The sequence below is a fragment of the Electrophorus electricus genome, chromosome 9 (genome assembly GCF_013358815.1).
Source record: "Electrophorus electricus isolate fEleEle1 chromosome 9, fEleEle1.pri, whole genome shotgun sequence".
Lineage (NCBI taxonomy): Eukaryota > Metazoa > Chordata > Actinopteri > Gymnotiformes > Gymnotidae > Electrophorus > Electrophorus electricus.
Genome location: NC_049543.1, coordinates 9997205 through 10019977, shown reverse-complemented (window position 1 = coordinate 10019977; position 22773 = coordinate 9997205). Strand labels below are relative to the sequence as shown.

The window sequence follows — 22773 nt, the reverse complement described above, 5'->3', positions numbered from 1 at the left end:
TCCATTGAATTCCTTTGGCAGTCCTGTGAATGGGCTTTCAGACCGCGTTCATTTCAAAACGCTTTGAAGAGAGCAGTCCTCGGCATTCGACCGATTTGGCTTTGAAGGTCTACGTCCAGGAAAGCAGTATCAGCCGTGTATTCGGGAGAGGTAACAATGAACGTGATTAGACTACTTTTGATCCTAACGCTGACATCTATATCTGTAAACCAAAACCATTGAAAGAAACTATACGCGTTCATGTCGAATACTTACAGGCAAAGGCCTACGCGATACTTGGGGATACTTTCGTGTTTCCAGAAAATGTGCCGATTTTTACCGTGTTATTTAAATAGACATCTCGTACATAGAAGCAGAAAACCGTAGAGGAATTTAGTAGCTCATATAAAAGGAGTTTAAAACTTCGTTTTCATATAACTAGCTTGCTAGCTAATTATTTTCAGTGTTTGGTTACGAACCTGGTGAGCAGTCGCTAGAATAACCATATTAAGGTTATTTCTCACCAAATGGGGAAACTGACAGAATTAGTAAACAGTGTTTTAGGATGATAAATATACCCATTTGATTTGTGTAGGCTACATGCGCTTTTGTTTACTGGCTCGAGTTCATCTGAACTGACGAACTCTTACGCTGAGTCTAGCGGACTCATTCTGGAATAACGGGATCTCAACTTTTGCACAGTTGTAGACACAGTTTAGCGCAGTGTTTGCAGGGACTCTCGGTTTCTTTAATTTAACCTCATCTGTTTTGACACGTCTGCCAGTGCGAGCTTGCGCGCGTCCGTCCGTTTGTGCGCGGGAGCGCTTTGTGGTTTATGTCCAATCGCCACATTCTGGCCTGGACGGTCATCAACTTATATTAATATGAATGCCTTAATTTTTTTCGTCGTTAAGGACTAGTTGAGCGTAATTCCCATAAAGGCTGGGGTTCATTATCTATGCACCATTGAGTTACTACCTGATTTTATTTATTTATTTATTTATTTGCTACAATGTTTGCAGCGATTGATCTAGTGTAGTCATATCAATTTACGAGCCATCTTGAATTCGTATAGTTATAGTGCTTTTTGAAATACAAGTACAATGGACAGGCACAGAGGATGGTGACAGTCATGAAGAAAATTATATTAAATAGTAGAATAGGTAGTTTAGAATTAATCTCTATAACCATTTTAAGGTTTTATTGTTATTTTTTCATTAGTCAATCGTTCCCCATTTAAACATTTGCAAACTTAATTCCAAATGCCTGAAGCTACTGGTGTCACAGAAAAGGACTCAGAGTGAACATGCTGGAAAAAGTGACCAGTGGTCTGGGTGCTCTATACAAATGAAAAGGTCTGGAGGTATGGCAGCAGAGTAGCAGGGTCCAATGAGAGAGCAGCACACTGCCGGCAGGCTGGGAAACGGGAGCTCTGTCCGAGCCAAGCCAGACCGCAGTGGGCACACGGCCGTCCCCCATGGGGGTTGGTGGGTGGGGAGACCCCGCCTCCTCTGGATCAGATACTCGGAACGAAGGGGACACATCTGTACAGTTCCCACTCTTACGATGGACAGGGTGCAGGGAAGGAGAGTGAATTCAGTGTGTGGGAGAGTGGTATGTACTGTGGAGGATGCTCTAGTGCTGGTGTAAGGTATCCTAACAACTCTTTATTGCATTTTTTGAACGCTCCACACCTGGTAAGCAAAAGGTTTGATAACATGTATGTTTTAGGTTTATACTGTTGTGTTGCATTGTTCAGTCTTAACTGTTTAGTTGTACTCAGTCTAATGTGCACTGACTGGACTCATTGACTTTATTAACACAGACAGCATAGAGTAGAAAAAATCCATTAATTTTCAGGGCATTTAACAAGTTATAGTGCTAAAAAGAGCATGTGAATGCCAGTGATTCACCTCATAGAATGTTTACATATTTCCCTGTAGTGTGAAATTAGTGAGTATATGAAAATGAGTTGTGTTTTAAAGTTCCAAAGGAAAAATCAAATAGTTGTCTTTCCCTGAGGCACATTGTTTTGGCTTCCCATGTTCCCGTGTGTGTGATTTATTTAGATTTATTTTTTAATTTTAGTACAATAGGATTGGCATCCTGTGTTTGCAAGGGAGTTGTGATGTAGCTCTCCGAGCTCTTAAGTGCGCTCTCAGTCATGGGTTATAGTCCTACAAAATGTTAACCATAAACCCAGAAAAGCACAAAAAACTTCATAGATGCTGGGCATATGGAATTTAGATACTGTAGTGAAACACTATAAAGCCAAGGCCTCTCTGTAATACAATTATATGTTAAGCTATGTTATTCCAGGTACATGTTATGGTTGCCATGGGGTAATACACGAAGAAGTGTTTTAATAGAGGTGGAGATCAAACTGTTTGAATCCAATGCAAACATGATTCAACACAGCTTCAATGTGTAATTGCAAAAGAATGCTTTTTGAAACACGGGATTCTAGTTTTAAGTTGGCTTTAACATTTTTTTTTACATTTCTTTATACCATGTCAGGAATTTCATCAAACTGCCCTGGACTAGCTCTGAGCTCACATATTGTACACATTGGTAAATACATATGCTTGGTGGAATCTGTCTCAAAAGCAAAAGTAATTATTATAATATGATCTTATGAATCATCACTAATATCCTAAATATATATGTCTGCCTTCTATTTTGTAGCTCAGTACTGAATCTTTATTAGCATTGCTCTCGGAACTCACCTTAATATACCTTGTTACCGAAATGTTGTATTGCTTTTATGAAATTCTGAACACTAATGGCATACAGTTTCCCAAGTAATTGTTCCTGCCCTGGGTTTAATAAAACAATGCTATGACTTTCTAGTAGAGAACACCCTCACACCCACGTGGACACACATGCCACCAGTTGTTTTCCAGCTGTTTGGAGAAAAGCAGACATTAGTGCAGAATGAGATTGCAAACTTCTGAAAAAGAACAGGCCAAGGTGTTCTTGTCTTTTGCAGCTCTCGTTCTCTTTGTGGTTTTGTCTCTCTCTCTCTCTAGCATCAGAGCTATTTCACTGCTCTAGTCCTGTGTCCATTACATACATAGTGGTGTTTTATTCATTTATAGCACCCAACAGGACAAATATGAGCCCTTCATCATCCCACACACCTCAATTCCTCTCTATTGCAAGTAACAATCGAAGAACTAGCATAATGCACACAGTGTGAAGTGACACAGTTTAAGTGACAGTGAGACAACCTTTTGGGGCATGAAGAATCGGGTTCTATGTCAGAGATGGTCTGTTTATTAATGGAAGATTCTGGAGGTTACTGGTCAAGCTTGAAAGTGCCAGGGCACATTCTTGCCCAGCTTGCACTTGGCAGTAAGTGGAGCCGAGTCAGCTAACAGTGCCCCCACAAGCATACTCCCTGCATTTAATCTCATTTGGGGTGCTTCAAAAAATATAAAGGGGTACAGAATACCTTCAAAGATGCAGATGCAATCCAACCACAGTAGTGCTGTAACTTGTCATGCATACTTGCACTGTTCAGCTACCAGTAACCACCAGACAATTTGGTCTTGACATGTAGGACATAGTTTCCAGGTGCAGTCTCTGTGCTGGTCAGCAAGAGCAGAAAAGAGTCGGAGTAAACAGATGCAACAGCTGCAATTCAATGTGTAGACAAAAGACATTGTATTCACACTTTTTGGGAGGTGGGGGGTTGGCTTTTACAAGATGTAGCTAACCCTTATTGCTAAAAGCTGGATTAATGCAAACTCGGCCAGATGTGCGCCTCCGTCATTTTGACCAGTACCATGATCAGGCTGTTTGCACCTGGCTTTACACTGTCTGCCCTGTCCACTTACAGCGCAGGATCTCAGATTCTCAGAATACTTGGTGCTTTTTCAACATTGAATCAAATTTTTCTAGCTGGCCTTGTTTTCTTAACTGAGCAAGCATAATGATGGTGAGTCTGTTTAGCAAGTTCGTGTTTTGTCCAGAGCGTATTTAGCACTTTGACCTACATAGTAATGGCAAGACTTTCACCAACCAGATCATTTGCTAAAATACCCAGCTGATATTATAAATAGATGTATGGCTTTTAAATGGTGCCTTGCACTGCTTGTGGTAAACATCTACCCAGAAGGAATGCCACAGAAAGGTTTGACTGATGCCTTTAATCATATGGTAGTATCACATTATTCATTATCATTATCCCATTCTTCCCATGTATTTCCTCCTTTTTGCAAAGACTGGTAAAAATATATATTGTAAAGAGTTATTATAAAAAATGAAGTATTATCTCTTCCTCTTTCAGTATACAGTGTAGGAACATTCAAAGTGGACTGTAAAGGTCTTTTATTTATTTTATTATTTTTTGTTTATTTATTTAGACACACACAGAGTAAGAGTCATGGGTCAAGGATATAGACACATACACACACTGAGGTAGAGCGGCACACCACATTACGTTTTAATATATTTATTTCCTTTATATAATGTTCATAATATAACTTGCCAAATACAGAATAATCAATAAGAGCTGAAAGTAATGGCCAGTAATTTTTACTACTGCACAAAATAAGGTAGTTTAACAAGAAGGCTCAGTGTTTCAAAATGTTAAAACAAGAGAGGCTCTTGTTATCCTTTTGTTTTACCAGGAAGTCCCCACTGATATCTTTGTGTGTATGTGTGTGTGTGTGTATGTGTGAGAGAGAGATACTAATTTAAAATGAATAAGTTCATATGAAAAAAACCAACAGACTGAAGGACTTTTCTTTAGCCCCAATCAGTTATTGTTGAAATGACCACTCTAGAAGAAGATTACAGAAGACAAAAAATAATGTTTATCTACAGCAATAATAAGTATTATTTACAAAGGAAAAAAGCAGAATGTCATAGATATACACTCCTACATTCAACATTGTTCTGTACTGAGTCTACAAAAGAGCAGTACACTTACTTCTTCTCACACTAATCTAATACACTGTTGTTAAAATAGTGTTGCACCAATGGGATGAATTTCCCAGAAGTATCATTGAGGAGATATCTTACCATGATGCTTTGGGAAACATAAAATTTTATATATATATATATATATATATATATATATATATATATATATATATATATATATATATATATATATATATACATACTATGTCACTGTGTGCATTCGGCCCTGGTTGTCATTTACATATGAGAGCCCAATATAAGTGCCTGCCATTGTCTCCATTAAGATCTCAGAGCTGTGATTAAGGGCTGGCAGTGTCTCACCTCTGACATCTGTGTGTGTGTTTCTGGCGGTTGTTCCCGGCACCCCCCCGCAGCGCTTGCATACCCAGCTGGAGGCCACCCCTCTTGGCTCCTCTCTTGCAGCATTTGATCGTTTGCTCCAGGATGAGCCATTCCTTTCTTTGCCTTCCCTACTACCCAACCCAGTCCTGATGGGCCATTCCTTTGTCCTCCCTACTACCCAACCCAGTCCTCATGCTGGTGAGATCCCCTTGGGGAACATTAAACCATGCAGGAGCTATTTTTTAGCAATTCATTCACTCACCGTAGGAGGGGACCTACGGGTTGTTGAGCTGTAGCTTTAAATAAGCCCCCCCTCCAGCACGCCACAAACTGTTATAGTGTGTTGGGAGTTTGCTTAGCGAATCATCCCCTAGAGATGAGCTCAGTAGACATTGAGGACCATATGCTCAATTTCGCCAGCAGACGCTGTGAATTTGAGATTGGCATCATGGTTTCCATTAGTGGAAGATGGCAATAATGTTAATAATGGGATTACTTGTCTTGGACTAAAAATCACATGCTAACTCTCCAGCTAAGTTTAAATATAAAAACAAACATTTAAGTTCCTACAGTGGTAATACTCTTTAGATCTCTCCCCTAAGTGAAGCAGGCCAAAGAAAAGTACCTGTTTTTCTGCTTTGAAAAAAATACAAGACAGTACTGTACTCTACATAAAAACGTTATTTAGGACCAGAGCAGTTTATGACTCACAAGCAGCTGGAACAACACATGTGAACAGTGACTGCACCTAAATAATAAGTGAGCTCCTTTTTCCAAGTGCCCATCACTGTGAATCTGAGTCAGCAGGTGTGCAGTAGGTGTCAGTAGGTACCAGCATGTATAGAGTCTCTCTACCCTTTTAGTAACCATAGGGGCCAAATACGAACTATTTGATATGGTGAACAGCGAAGGAAAACCATTGGGTGCTAATTAATGTTTAATTTGCATAAGGCTGTGGGGGGAGTGGAGTTAAGGTCATTCATCATTTGAAAATTAGCATAACACTATGAACATGCTTAATTTTTTTTGTGTGTGTGTGGAGATCATTAAATAAGAGTCTGTTTACTTAAAAATTGTTAATTTTGATGTAGCAATAATTTTTTTTGGTGATCATATCTGGTGATTTTAAAGATATTTAGTGTTGATGTTTAGTATTACATAATATGCATTTTGTCTTATAGTATATGAAGATTTATTTATTGCAACTACAATTTTATGTAACACTACATTTTAAGTAGTGTTTGTCGGCAGTCTTTCCTTTTCCAGTTAGAAAACTGTTTTTTTTTAATTTTATTTACACAGGCAGAAAGTACTCAGAATCAAAGTCAAATGGATCTTTGAGCTTTTTATTTGAAATGCCCCCCTTTGATGTGCTCTAGAACCATCTATCTGTCTACCACCATTCTCAACTGTTTCACTTTTGGCCTCTAGGGCTGGCTCCTGTGTTGGCAGTCCATTAAATCTTCCATTCCCATCCGAAGGAGGAGGCCTCCGTATGATATTGTGCGGTTGTAGTGCCGTGTCATGTGGGCTGGAATAGGGGCTTTGGTAATCTTTGGCCATATGGGCCCCCTGGACGGGGGAGGGGGCACACAGACTGCTCCAGTGTGGAAAACAAAGGGTGCCAAACACACTCGCCTGCGCTGTGCAGACAGCAGTCCTGGTCCCATTCAGATATCCATACACGCCATACTAATCAGTCGTCTGCTGGTTAATCACACTCATCCTCACGGTCTCAGGTCTGTTGAAGTCTGGGCAAACACACACAAAGATGAAATCTCATTTCAATTTGAGTACTTTCAACACATTTTTAGGACTTCTTAGAATGCTTGTTCCTGTTGACTAGATAGAAAACTAAAACACTGAAAAGAAACCCTTTAAATTTTTATTTTCAAATGATAGTCAAAACACAAACACAGTTAAAATTTCTGCAGTAATGGTTCACACATTCCTGTGACACTGGTGCAACCTCTTTAATTGCTCGTTAGTGCATTAGATAAAAAAAAAATTATGTTGCAATCAGACTTGAGTACAATTGCTTAGGTATGTATTATGAAAAATTTCCTGTGTGTGGAAAAAAAGTGATTTAAACAGGCCACACTTTAATTGTATGCTTCGTGACGGCAGAATTAGCAGTAGAGTCCACACTGATTACATCAGTGGTCACGTAACTGCCTTATGGTCATGCGAGACTATGTCTGCCAGTTGTCTGTGCAATCTGTTAATCTCAACCCTGTTCAAAATCAGCGGCTTGATTGTTTGTTTATGAAGTGTTCTGGGTTCTAGCCAAGTTATTTATTGATTTAAAAAATCATCCCAAATGGCTCACAATATATGGTTTCTGCTTAAGTTTATATATATTTCTTAGCTTTCTGCTGACTCTGCAGACAATACAAATGGCTGCCTGTGTCATAATCTATGATGAACATTGAGGAGAGAAACAGAGTTGATAGGTGTTCTAAATGCCATAGTGTCTATGGTTTTGTCTCATTTTCTTTTTTTTTTTTTATCTATCAGGCTCTCCCTCTCTCTCTCTCTCTCTCTCACACACTCACACACACACACACACACACACACACACACACACAAACAAGCAAGGAAACTAGGGATTGTGCAAACTAGTGATTGTAAATAAGTGCACATCAAACAAAGCTTTCTAGCATCTAATGTAGATATTTGTACAGGACCCCACAGTCCCAATGACACTATCAGTGACAAATGATAAGGAATAAAGAAAAAGGTTAAGTCAAGGACAACGTGCACCTAAACCACTGTATGAAAAAGAAAGCCAAAAAATAACATTTAACAAAACAGATTGTGCTGACCCAGTTTGGATTTTAGTTACTCTAAATCCTTAGTTACTGTGTTTTTAGATATCATAAAGGCTCTTTTGTTGTGAATGGTACATAGCACAAATACTGTCTTATAGTATACTCAAAATGCATTATTACAATACAATCACTACTTAAATTGCATATAGTTGCTCTACACGGATTACTTTAATGTCAAGATACAACTTGACACATGCATTCATCTTTTGAATTGAATTGGGTGTCTAACACATAGTTGGAGACTTGGAAATAATCCTTGACACTGATGATTTTCACTGGATGAACATTTCCATCACCATGTCTTGACCACCCAGAAGTGACACAGTGATCTTAAACTATTGTCCCGGAACACTGCATTAATTCCTGTGATTCTGGGATGCGTTTCTGATTTTATGCACCACTTCACATGTAGGGGAAATACTGTTGAATCAGCCATAGAAGTTCCAGGACAACGATGGAGCTCATTCAAAAATGATGATGCTAAAAGTGGAGGAAAGTTACTAACAGCCAGTTAGCATCTTGTAAATACAGTCATGCTAACTGCTCTCCCCTAATTGTCATTCATTCTTAGTGTTTTTGCGCGTGGAACTCCTTCGGCTTTAAAAACATCATTATCAATTAACAGTTCACGCCCAGGCTTTGGAAGTCTTTAGCAAGTGGGGGGCATGATTAATGCAAGTGTTAACCTGAGGCAATTCCGCCTAGGGCAGGTACCTTTCCACCTGTTTCCAACCTAGTTTCTGTAGTTTGGGGAATCCTGAGGGTCTCCTTCAACTACCCCCTCCCCCTCCCCCCACCCCACAATCATGACAGCATGGGATTAACGCACCATGTCTTGAGCAGATTGATGTCAATTCATGCCAGAGCCATCTGTACCACTGCCATTAGCAACCAGAGCTAGGGTTTTCCTCTAACCTAACATAGCTATCCCCCTCTGTCACCCTGCCACATCCCTCAACCTACTGACATAAATGTAATACTCATTCACTGAAATACTCCAACACTTATCACTTGTTCCTGGCCTTATAGACAATAGTGTGAGTTAACTGAATTTGATTAGTGTTTTCAAAACACTAGTTGCAGACCCAATTGTATTATGTTTACTTAGGCACAATGATTTGTTGCTCAATAAGTATATTTTTGGGTGAGCAACTAGTTTTCTGTTTTATGCCTGTTATTAATAAAATAACACATTCTGTGTTGCAATAGAAATGGGCTTGGTTGTACATAAGACTTACAGATATGAACATTATCTTGTCAGACAAAGCTATATAAACAAAGCTATATAAATTATATTTTGTATTCTAGCAACTCTGGTAACAATGAAACCTATTACTTTTGTAACTGAGAAAGACATTTGTGAGATCAAAAGGGAGATGACATCAAAGCTTGAGCCAACCCGTTATGACAATGTAGATTATGTAGTGGTGACAAGTTGACTCAAGGGCAGAACCCTGTAGGGTGATTTAAGAGCCCGCCGCAAACCCCCTCCCTTGGTCACGTTCTCTATCATTAGTCAGGGTTTCAAGAGGCCTACTTTAGAAAACTCAAAGTAAACTCCCACAGTTGCCCTCCAAGTTGTTATTGGTCCGTGCTAGTTTTGGAGTAGACCTTATGTTTTTCAACAACCACAAAGCTCAGTATCAATGAAAAGAAATCCAGCTAGCACATTCTGGTCAGTGGCAGGAATATTCAACAACCTACCTTTAATGAAAAAAAACAAGTGCTTGTGAAAGACCACCCTCGCTGTGTGGCTGACACTCTTGGACCGGCCATTGTTGGAGTCATACATGCTGTACTTTGGTTCCTCAGCAAGACTCAGGACATTTGCTTCTTCATACTTGCTGGGATCATGTCATCAGTTTTATTTTTAACTTCCATTACCTCACTGTGTGGACTGAATCAAAAAAGGCAGCAGGAAAGGTATTTTTTGAAATGTAACCCTAATGCAGAAGAGAAAGCTGCATCACTGTTTTTTGTCAGTCTAAAGCACAAATAGTAATGTTCCTAACAGAGGTCATTGTTGCATGTTTCTGAGTGTTTCCTTTGACTCCCCCTTCCTTCCAGAGGGTAATTAAATTCACTTATACTCCTTCTTCCTTTGTGAACCAGTCCAAGCTGATATTGCTCATTGTTATCTCAACATCAAACATATTTTTTATTTTTGGTAATTAGGTTCTTTTTCCATTTCATCATACAGTTGCTGACTTTACAGTGTATTTTGTGCCTTTGATATGTCTTTTCATAACATTCTTTGATTTGTGTATACAGGTGGCCCAAATCTTCTTACCTTAACTACAGTTGTAGAGCACTATTTACATTACCCAGGAAGCAAAAGTGCACAGCACTTAGTAGAACTCAATGTGTCACTTGTGCTTTCTCTTAGGTGTTGAGAAAAAGTCTTCAAAAGTGGTGCAGTGACACAGTCATGTGCCATTCTGGCTTTCCTCCATTGGTTCTGTTTGCAGGATAATACTAAACAGACGTGGACTTTGAGGTGAATATCAATGAGTGGGACCAAGCAAAAAGTGTTGATTTCAGCTTTAGTCACTGTTCTTGGTTTCTCTGTTCAGTGGAAAACAGTTGCCAGCCATTGGGAAGGTGGTGGTGGGGGAGCATAGGTTGTTGAGGGTGGGGGGCAGGTTGGGGGGGGGCGGCAGAGTGTTGAGGAGGATGTTATTATTGGCAGGGGCTCTTTTCAATGCTGTTAGCCTCTGCATGTTCGCAAACACTTCAGTGTCTGGGACCACAGGGAATAATCCTCCATCAATCATGAATAGCAATGAATGAGGTGATTATTTTAAAATAGTTTCAACATATCCGTTAGCCTTGAACACACAAGGAGTGAAGTGGTGATATGAGGGTGGCCATTGTGGTTTTAAGTGACAGGAGAGGGGGGAAATGCTAATCCTATTAGATTAAAGATCTGAGGGTGAGTCTGGGCCGTGTAGACCCTCAGTGTCACCGGGACAGGATGCTGCAGCATGAGACTCAGCGTTTAGCTCTTGAATGGAAATGGTGGATAAAGTGGGGGAAACAGTACAGTAAAGTATGTGTGAACAAAGTATGCTTTAACACAGAGCTTTTTGATTCACTGAATTGCCATGAATGCCCATCTAAGAACTGTTGTACTTTTTATTGTTTCAATAGAAGTCTCTTGCCTCATTTTGACCGCATGACTTCATGAATCATTAGATATTTGGATTTGAGTCACTGAGGGCATTGTACATAGGTATTGAACATTACATGGGTATTGACTATTGTAGGTTACTGTGAGTAATGGATGGGTTACTACTAGATACTTGTGTGTTTTACATGTGTCTTTTTATCTATCTATATATCTTACAAATTTTACTCTGAATAATTGTGCTTAATAATTCTGAATGATAATTCAGTGCTAATGTATAGCTGATGTGCAATATTGAAACTTTTTCAATTACCTTGTAAAAGTCACATTAATATTCCTTTACCAAGTATTTGATTGCAGGCAAAGCACATGTGTAAGCTTGAGTTGTGTATATGTAGCTTTTCTGAACCACAAGTTCATGCTATTTTGAGACCAAATCTAAAGTAGTAATTTTATTGTGGTCACAGCCAACAGTGTATACTTAAAAATGTCAGAAATGTGGTTCACTAAAAAAAGAGCTTCAGTTGCACCATGGTAACATCTGGCCAGTGGGTTGTGCATTTATTGTCAGATTAACATCTACAAAGTCAAGCTGATTAAATAGGTAAAGAAAGGAAATGCCTGTCACATCATAGAGTGTCTTTCTATGTGTTCTAATCAAGATTCAATCTTCCCCTTTTTAGGTGAATATTTGAAATGCCTGGAAGTCAGGCTCTAAGTCCCCTATTTCCAGCGCTCCTATGATTTCTGCTTTTTCTGCACTGGAAATTGGATTTGGAACAAACCTTGCAGACTGGCCAATGGCACGTTTTCTCTGGTTACCCCTTGTAGCGTAAAAAGCTATCCCCTTCATCTTCTCCTCTGCCTTTGTGTTTTTGAATGACATCATGGCCCTCCATAGGCCAAACGTAACACCAGGGGATGTCAGCGCTGTAGGTCTAGAGTCCAAGGGGCGCCGCATTTCATAGCGAGCCAGGCCGAGATGGAGGCAAGCCAGCTTTTGTGTATCTGATCCCGTGCCGCTGTCGGCAACCCCAGAGACGGGAGTTGGGGTGGGGTGGACTGGGGCAACCTCAGCCCACCATGAGGAGGAGGCCCAGGCAGGGACAGTACCAGCAGTCAGGATGCCCATCACCCAAGAGAATGCGCTGAGCTACCTGCCCCTGCTGGAGAGCTGGCTGAGGGCTCATAACATAGACCAGGACCCGGAGGGAGAGCCAGGCACCGACGCAGGCAGCATCGGCCCATGTCGGGCTGCCATCCGAAAGCTGGTTGAATACATCCAGCTGAACTTTACCGACTGCGAGGGTCCTCCGTGCAATGGCAGCACATCCAGAGAGGAGGTGGACGTGGAGGTAAGGGCAGTGTACATCAGCAAGGCTGATGGAGATGGGCCTGAGTTTGGCCTCAGCTTCGGTAACATCCCCATCTTCGGGGACCCTGAGGGCAAGAAGAAGAGCCGGCGGAGGCGCAGGAAAGGTGACCAGGGACCTGTGCTGGATGTGGGTTGCATCTGGGTGATGGAGGTGAAGAAGAGAAGCCCGGCAGCGCGCTGTGGGGACATCAAGCTGCGAGATGAGCTGCTGTCCCTCAACGGGCAACTGATGGTCGGGGTGGATGTAACTGGAGCCAGGTAGGACCCTTGGGGGTGATCTAGTATCGAGAATCGAGTATGTTGCCTTGAACTCTATGGTCTCCACATGCGTTGGTGCTTTGTAAGGAGGGATACTTTGCAGAACTGTGCCCTGCATGGGTGTTGACCTTTGGAAAGGCTTTAGCTTATATGGATAATTTGCCTGTATGATGAAACTATTTAGTATGCATTCTGAAAAATGAAAATTTACTAACTTTTTATTGAATTGAGAAAGTACTGTACCTTTTTACAAGAATGTAAATCAACCTAGCATGGTTTTTCTCATTGTGGAGGTTTTGTTTGTGGTTTTGATGACCCTTTGTAGAATTTATGGGTTCAGAAACTTCCCTTTAACCTGGATTTCCACTCAGTTCCTGTTGTACATTTGCTGTCATTAAATATTTAAGCAATACATCAGAGATACTTTAGACTCTGTTATGACACTACAATCTTGTTTCTGTGACCTTTGCCATCAGACATACTGTATCTTGCACAGACATGTTCCCTGACATAGGTGGATGGAACTTCATATAGAAGCTTATGGCACTGAGATTGAACCTGGGCCAGAGAACATGCCTCTGCCCCCATTGCTGCCCAGTTCTTCTGGCTCGGAGGAGGATATGTGTGTTAGATCGTAGACAGCCTTTGGTCACTCAGATCTGGCTTTCCATCTGGAGAAGCTGTCTGCCCTCATTAGTGCTGCCAAGAGTCCCAGTGTGATGAATCAGGGGTCGTGGGCAAAAATTGGTACATAGATCTTTTCACTGTATTAATCACAGTTCATTCAGTAGTGCTGGGACTGGTGTTATTACCCATTATGCAGATGACGCACCATACTTTTTCTCTACCCATCTTACCAAGACATCATCGCAAAATTTGTAGCATTACAATGGGGACACAAAACTAAAACATTTTGGAATGTGCTATCACATTACATGTGTTTCCTATTGGTAGTCTAAGCAGAAATTTGTACTTGGAATAGAATTCAAAAGAACTCATTTGTCTGGTCTGGTACCCCTTCGCGGGCTTAGATACCACTGTGGCCAAATCATTGGGTGGTGAAAAACTGAATACCATGGGAACTGACACATCTGCTTGTGGCCAGACTGTTCTACCCTGCTTGTCTAATTGGCTCATCCACAGCCAACTGTACAAAATGTATTAACAATGTAGCTAACAGTATAAAATGGCCACAAGCAGATCCAGCAGCAAGTGTATATAAACTGCAGCATCCTATCTCCCTGTGTCTTTAACCAGTATGAACAATGTGCCCACAGTTGCTTGGTTAGTGTGTTTTGTCCTTAGCGGTTGTACTCTGTAATTAGGCAGTGTATGCTTTGCTGATTAACAATGGGAAGTGTTCCTGAATAGGCCACAGAGTCTGCTCTCGCAGCGGTCCAAACCAGTCTCGCCATCCATGCGAACAGGCGGATGAGACGATGCGGGGAAGGGAGGAGGTTCCAGGGAGGGGCACAAGATTTTGACCAAGAAATGCAGCTGTTATCACAGACATATCAAGCTCTCATGGCAAAGGAAAAGCTGCAAGTCGTAATATATCTCTGAGGGAGACACAACAGGGCAGCTGCATAAAGGGGACAGAAAGACGCGAAAACCAAGCGCGACAATCATGACATCATGATGTCTTGCTACTGGAAAAGAAAATCTCATCAATTCTGTGACATATGAATGTCATTTGTGGGTTATTACACTGAGAGCATAATTATTAGGCAAATTTTATTCCTCAGGATTTTGTTGAACGAATAGAGTGCTCTCAGTTATTTCAAAATGGTATTTACAAAGGAATGTTACAGTGTTACAAAGGAAAAGTGAGGGTTTTTTCTTTCTCAGGAAAATACATAAGTGTGCAGAATTATTAAGCAACTAAACTAAAAAAAATCACACTTTTATTTAAAAAACTGAGAATATACGTGTAATAAATTAACCCAAAAAGACATTAAATAGCATTTTGAGCCTTTCAAAAACAAACATTCAGTGACCAACATAGTCTCCCTTCTTTTCAGTAAAGTCCATGATCCTTCCATCCACGGATTCCATCAGTTTCTTGAGTTGTTCACAATCAACTTTTGCTGAAGCAGCAACGACAGCTTCCAAAATGCTGTTTAAGTTTAAGTTTGGTTTATTCGTCACATACATAGCCATACACAGTATAACTCGCAGTGAAATGGTGGAGCTATTTAAAGAGGTATTCTGTGTTCCCTCCCTGTAAACCTAATGTTTGAAAACAGCCCACAAGTTCCTAATAGGATTTAAGTCAGGTGAGGAAAGGGGACAAGTTCTTATTATTGGTCATCTTTGAGGCCTTTCCTAACTAACCAAGTAGTGGAGTTCTTGGTTGTGTGTGATGAAGCATCATCCTGTATAAAGAGAATGGCATTCTTTAATGTTGCTAAATTACCTCCTGAACCTGTACTATTTCTTCAAGAAAGTGTCTTCTAGAAACTGGCAGTAGGTTTGGTATTTGATTTTCAGTCCAAGTTCAACCCGAACAGGTCTTGAAAGCATAATTTTTTATTTTTGTCAGGCCTTGCAGTTCATTTGTACCTTTTCTTCTCCTTATGTTTTTTGCAACCCTGTTTGCAACAAAATGTTTAATTGTCCGGTGGTCACACCTCAATTGTTTAGCTGTTTCAAGAGTGCTGCGTTTTACAATTAAAAAAAAGGCATTTTACAATTTTTTTAGTTTTTATTGTCAGTTAAATCTCTTTTTGTAGCCCATTTTACTTGATGTAATGAAGCAGTCTAATAAATAAGCATGCCTTCATTTAAGGTGTTTATCACTTTAGACCAAACCCTCTCATTCAAGTTTATACAGTTTGGCATTGGAAAATGTATAAGGTGGGCTTGAACCCAGGTCAGCTACGTGATGACCCCGATAGCCTATTGGGTGAGAAACTATGCTCTAATGGTGGGCCCCTGTGCAGAACAGTTAGATCGTGGAACAGGTAAACAAGAAAAGTAAATAACCAAAGGGGATTTGAACCCCAGCCACATTGGTGCAAGGCAGGCAAATACCCGCTAGACTGCGGCAGCTATAAAACTACCTGTGCGTATATCGCCCTTCAAAGGAATGGAGGACGACAAACCTAGAGGAGAAAAAATAACTAAACACCACGCCGAGCGTGGGAAAAGGAAGAACCAAAGATGCCACGGGAAGAATGGCAGCCCTGATGCCCTTGGGAAAACCAAACTAAAACTTCCCAAACAAAACCAGAAAACAGGGAGGAACTGCAATGGATAAGGGGAGCCTTGGAAGAGAGACAGAATTGAGGGGGAAAACTGCAGAGGGGAGGGGACGTGTAAAAACACAGACACCCTCGCAGCACAGAAGTAAGGTGTAGCACAAAGGGGAAAAACTGGAGAGAGGAAGGGATGTGTAAAAACACATACCTCAATACCTAAAGTTACCAGCTAGGCACTTGGTTTAGAACTTTGTCAAAGACCCAGCACTAAGGGACTGGGTCACTGGGCTTATATAGGCCTAGCCCAGCTGTTGGGTGTTAAGCCTAATTAGTGGCGTGCCTGACTCAAGGCCTCCCTCTGGTGGCCGGAGGGGGCCTTGGCCTGGCACCAACCCTTACAAAACGTACATAGAAATAATAAGATAAGAATCCTCCATAGCCTAATAATCGTGCACGCAGTGTAGACTGATTACTGTCAAAAGAAGAGCACATTAGAAGATGTATATTAGGAGCACTGGTGGGGTCAAAAAAGATTTGCAGAGGAAAAGTAGCCATAAACGCATTTAGTGTGGTGGATGTGAAAAAGATAAGTATTATATTTCCTTCTAGTTTCCAGTTTGGTGCTCGTTGAGGTTAAGCTATTGTAGCTCAGGTCCCTGAGAATTTGAAACTTAAAACAGTGATCAAATTACAGCCTTTACAAGATCAGGATATCCTAATGGACTGCTGTGCTCAGAAAAATAGCTAGCCTCTTCAACCGCAGTAAAGCATTACAAAGTACAAGTTAAACAATGAATAATTTTTATTTTATACATAATAGGCTGATGTGTGTAAATTAGACAGCATTGTTTGACTTTACAGGTGGCAAGGATTAAAAAACTAACAGAGATTGTTTAATACCACAGATTCTCACATCTGAAATTAGATCAGGATATCACAGGCAGTGACATTTGAGACTGGACAAAAATGAACCTGGTCTAAGCAGGAAATCCAAGGTCTGACCACAGGAATCAGTTCCTTTCACCAGACTCTCCTCTCATCTTACCTGTGCCAGTGGCTGTCAGAACTACCAAATACAGAGTTGGCCTTGGATGAATCCTTCAGCACTACCACAGAAGTGGATACTTGCAGCCCTGCCTTCACTGTTCCCTGAGTTGAAGTGGAGGTCTATAATGGGTAGCTAGCGCTGTAGGTGCTCGGTCCCATAGGTTTGACATGAGTGAGCCTTGGGGCTAGAAAGAACTCTGCCTGGTTGTAAAATGTTCAAAGGTGCTGAGCTGAATCAAGTGCTTTTCATGTTAATACTTTCAGTACAAAAAAGGGCCTTAAAAGAAATTTCCAGAAAAGTTTAATGTGTCTTCTTGTAGTTTTGGATGACTTTCCCTTTTTTTATAGCCTGGCTCAGCATCTGTCTGTGGAAAATGGCTCAGTGGCACTCCTCCAGGCAATGCAAAGTGTTCTCCACATGGTCAGTGGGAGAAGGCTTTATGAGGGTGGGAATGATACAGTTAGAAAAACACTATAGGAGCCATGACACATTTTTCCATAAATTGGAGTTCTGAATTCAGAGAAATTGTCAGAAAATGTTTTAAGGCTCAATCTGTTTAAGAAATGTCAAACCACAAACACTGGATCAAACAGGTTCTGTACAGTCTGCTGCTCATTTAAGAGCTGTTTTAAAAGAATTTTCCAAAGATCTTGGATGTAGTCTGAAATTAACCACAAATATCTGGCAGGAGGCACTTTAGAATCAAGGTGACAATTAAATTAAGGTTCCCACTACAATGATTCTCAATTGTCAGTCTCAGTTTCTGTCATAATTAGTTTTTATAGACATATACTGTGCCATTGCGCCATAGTGATTTTAATTGCATACCATCAATCAATTTATCTGTCCTCTCAAAACCACAATCCCAAGTCCACTGCAAATAGATTTTAACCTTATACCCAAGTGTCACCTCTAGTAACATGGAGACTAGTGAGATCTGCCTGCTTTCAGTGTCAAAGCCCCTTCTGTAAGTTAGCCCTTGTATTCTTTGTTTGCTTTGAACTCTAATTCTGTTCCTGTCTGCGTCTTCCCTCTGTGGGCCAACTCATAGTGGTAAGCATCTTTACCATGGATAACTAAGGGCTATGCTTGCCATAGTCTCCCTGGCATAAGTGAAGCCTGACTTTGCACTTTTCCCATGGCTTACAGAGAACCAAACCGTAACTCATCTGAAATGTGGTACATCAAGGAGACGTTCCCACAGTGGAAGATATGAGTTGATTCACATGAAAAGCTACGGGCTAGTAAAAGAGTTGACAGTTCTTTGATTGAACAGTGGCTTCTCAGCATCCATGGTTTGTTGCTTTTTGTAATCGAAAAGGTTACAAAAGTTTCTAACCAAAAATGTTCTAATAAAAAGTTGTGGTACAGTGGTCAAAGCATTCATATGGAATTAAGGCTGTGGTATTATAAGAACTGAACTGACACTATTATTGCACAGTATCCAGTGCTCTCTGTGCATTCCTCATTTCAAAAGTTATAGTTCATATTATTGGTATATTAACACTGTCTACAGTTAAGGCTCACCAGTTTTAATGAATTTCAGTGTCGTCTTTGAATCCAAATGATGCCACAGCCATCCATAGCTGACAGCCTGAGAAATCAAAATTGGCTGTGCTGTTAGAGAGGGAGGGATGGCATACTCTCTCTCTCCACTGTCAATCAGATTGAGACTAACCAATCATGGGCATCTGTGAGCTCATGCATTAAGAAAGGGTGGATAACCCCATCCTCCGAATGTGTTTTGTCACCTCCCCCCGGCCTTGTACGTGTGGTAATTTGAAAAAGCATGTGTCTCGGAAGAAGAATGTGACAGCCTTCACCTTCCTTGCTTGGCAGCTGTGGAGTAATCGTGGAAAGCTGTGTAGTGGTTGGGAATTGGCTATGACTAAAATAGGGAAAAATGGGAGAAAATAAAAGAAATAAAAAAACCCCTCAAAATTTAAATCTTCTCAAATATATTCAGTGGTCAGTGAATTTATTCCACCCGGTTATAGTGTAGATGTAGAACACCAAACAATTTGCATAGCTAACAGATGCTTTAGCTTGTCGTGGTTAGCATCAAACTGTCATAGAGTGACAGTAGTGCAGTATTGTAATAGCTGTAACAGAGTTTCATTGTACAAAAAAGCAAAGCAGTCTTGATTATACAGGAGTGTGCATATAGCTCAGCAGAGTTTAGGCAAGGACTAGAAGCTGATGCTTCTGCTCATGTTCATTGTTTCTATGCTGTGTAATGCCTGAGGGCAGAAGTAGGCTTTATATATGTTGGTCAGTGAATAGCTTTTTTATTATTATTATTATTATTATTATTATTATTATTAGTTGCATTTATATAGTGCCTTTCTCAAACTCAAGGTCGCTTTACTTTCACTTTTTTTTTTACACACTCACACACCTGATGCTTTGTGCTCCTGACAGCCCTTTGTATATGTTGTATAAATTCCTGTTTTGAGTTCCACAAAGAAGGGCCTTACTGCCACATGGCGGTTTGCTTATTCATGACTGTACCTCATGGCATACTTATTGTAGTGTACATAGGACCTCACTGTAGAAATAAGCAGGAAAGCTCCACAAAACTTCCTGGCCACATTTGGGGTGGGGGATTTGGGCAGGGCAATCCTAATATCCCCACCTTCACCCGTCTTCTATGTTCCAACATGTTTGGCTATGTGGCACTTGTAATCAATGTCCACTAAAGCAAGGCTGTAGAAAGCAGGCAGCAGGGGCAACAGAACGTGGAAGAGGCCATGATGTTGCTGACTGCCGATATAAGGACATGCACAGGTCAACACTGCCGCTCCTGAGGCTCAGTTGCAGTCTGGTCAGACACACTGACAGGTGTTCAGACACCTTTGTGTTTTTCAAATTATGTTTTCTTCTGACACTAGGTTTAGTTGTTTATTTGAGTAAAGGGTGTAATCTCTGATGTCACAGGAGTGAAGTTCAGTTATTTAGACGTGGTCTCATGCAGAGGTGATTATTACGATTGAAGCAAAAATAATCCTGTGCACCTTTTCCTTCTAGAGCTGATCTCTAGTATGTGATCAGTTCTGACATCATCTAAAATATGTAGTTACTTTACATTTTGTTACATCTGTTGTTGCAAGGCATATCATGTTTATTACTGTACATTGGAACAGCGTATCCGTAGTAGTCACTAATAGTTTTTTGTCCACAAGATGGCAGCAACGCAAAAGTATTTTCAAATATTTGAAGTAATATTCAAAGTGACTTGGTTTTCTCCAGACATTAAATTTAGAACATTCAAATGAAATCATGTGATCATGGCTCTAAAAAATGGTCACTGTAATTTTTCTTTAAACTAAACCATTAGCCTAGTTGATATCACATAATGAAAATTGTTTTTGCCTTGGGTTTTAGCCAATTTATGTTGAACTTTGAACAAATCAAGAAATCATTCCCTCTGTGATATTCTTCATTCAATATAGAAGGAAATATACTTACATTAAAGCTTAATATCCATGAAAGAAAGCCTAATAGTCAGTTCAAGTCCTGTTATAATCAATGTGGTCATGCTACTTATGGACCACTCTGTATATTCTAGTACCATTCGAGTACACTTCCTCGTCTTCTCAGAGCGGGTATGGGTTGTGAATGATGTTAGTGTCTTTAGGACATTTCCCCACAAAACTTCAGTTATGTGAAGAATGTGTGCCCAGACAGACGCCAGAGCTCAGATGTCCTGTGTAATGAAAAGAGACTTTGGCAGGAGACAGCCAGCCAGTGGAAACTCAGGTGCCGCTTATGGAAATTAAATCAGTGGAGAGCAAAGACATTTGTGATATTTGTTTGTTGATGTAATTTAATTCTCTTAAGCAGAGTCTCCTCTGGCCTAAATAGTAAAATATGGTAAAGGGTATTTTCTTCTTTTCAGTTGCAGTCTAGTTTTGTTATGAGAGAGAGAGAGAGAGAGAGAGAGAGAGAGAGAGAGACAGACAGACAGACAGACAGACAGACAGAGAGACAGACAGACAGAAACATTCTTTCTGATAAATTGTCTGAAAATACAGGTTTTAAGTGTCCCTCTCTCTGACTTGCCACTATCATAAACTCAGAAAAAATCGTGTTGTTCACCTCACCAGCTAAGAATGCAGCTGTGGTTACAACTGAAGGAAACATCCCTCAACAAACCTGAAACACCCTTGCATTGCTATTTCCCTTCCAAAGCCTAACTTAAACCTTGTTTGTTGATAAAGCTTATTTGTGCAATCCTACTTACATTTCCCATAGTGTGGAACCTGATTTTCATAAAGAAGTGATAAAGTGGAAATCTGAAGATCGAGTTGAGCATCGTGATACCTGCTTGATGGATAACTCGTCATAACTTTTGTTATTCCTCAGAATCTGCAGTACATATAATTCAGATAGATGGCAACATAGGAAGAAATCTGGGATAGCTCATATATAGGCATCTTTATTTATTTGTTTTTATTAACAGTTTGTTCCTTCAGGAAAATCATATAGCTACACAAAGTAATATTTTGACATGTCCTTTATGCTACTAAGTTATTATTGGTCACATGTCTGGTTACATGGCTTGTCATACTCAAAACAGGAAGTAACAGGATGCAAGAAAAAAACATTCTGCTATAGTTCAGTGACAGCTATGAGCCTTCACTTTTAGTTCCCAATATCCTAGATCTTTTACACATGTTAAATGTTCATTTTAATTACATAAAATATAATGTTCTATTATTTGGCGTGTCATTTTATAGCATGCTCGATAATGAATGACCCCAGCATGTGATTAAATGACCCTAAGAAGTTATAAAAAGTTTATTACTTTTGGAGTTAAGATTTAGAGAGCCCTTTGGTACACTGTGGGAGTGTTATGGTCTTTGGAAGAATATAACAGATCAACAGGATGAAGAACGTGTTCAAGGAAATGTATCTTTTTTTTAATGAGAATATCAAGTGCGTGCAATCTAAGGCACATTATACTTTCAGGGCTTAGTTGCTCAAAAGCAGTTATCCCACTCTTCGGAAACATAATTCAAATATTATATGATTTTCTATGAGCACGTAAAGTTGAAACAGTTCATGGGATACGTTCTACTGAGCCCTGAGAAATTTATGTCCATTATGTGTACATCATTGCCAGATGAAAAGACTCTCAGACTACTGGTCATGGGAAGGGGCGGGCCAAGGAAAGAATATAATCTGACACTGTAGTTCCGATAAACCGCTTGTTGAGCAAACTCAAGTTGGAATGTGCTTCTGAAAAAGGTGAAGATATGCTACAAAGGATTTTTTGTGTTAGTAACATAAGCGTCCGCATTAGAAAATCTTGCAGCGCTCAAACTGTGTGCGTGTGCGAGAGAACCAAGGACAGAGGAGCCCGCCAGCCTTTCCACAAGTCCTTGTCGCCTTCAGCAGACACACCGTGGAAAAAAAGCGGTTATAGAGTTTAGAATAACGCAGCGAAGAGCTGATGAAAGGTTTATATCTAATTGCTAAAGCGTTTAAAAATCTTTTCACATCGACTGTTGCTTCGCGGATTATCGAACTCATGAAACCAGAAATTTTTCACGGTTAAAACAACGTGCCAGTCGGCTGTCAGCGAAGTCGCTGTTTGGAGTCATAGGTGAAGATGAAACAGTAAAAAAACGTAAGGTAGAAAACATTTCTGTAACTTATATATACTAAAGTAATACTGTATT

At 40.3% G+C, this 22773-nt stretch overlaps 1 protein-coding gene across 2 annotated transcripts in view; it reads left to right on the top strand.

Moving 5' to 3' along the window:
- Nucleotides 1-9985: 9985 nt before the first annotated feature.
- The window catches only part of pdzd2 (PDZ domain containing 2), a 55046-nt gene continuing 42258 nt past the window's right edge, over nucleotides 9986-22773 (top strand). Inside the window, exons 1-3 of one of the 2 annotated variants that reach the window (XM_035530017.1) lie at nucleotides 9986-10004; nucleotides 10468-10578; nucleotides 11892-12841. In XM_035530017.1, the coding sequence (XP_035385910.1) occupies nucleotides 12333-12841 (509 nt within the window). In that variant the 5' untranslated portion in view covers nucleotides 9986-10004; nucleotides 10468-10578; nucleotides 11892-12332. Of the gene's footprint in view, nucleotides 10005-10467; nucleotides 10579-11891; nucleotides 12842-22311; nucleotides 22722-22773 lie in introns of those variants that run through there. The other variant, XM_035530018.1, reaches the window with a different exon arrangement.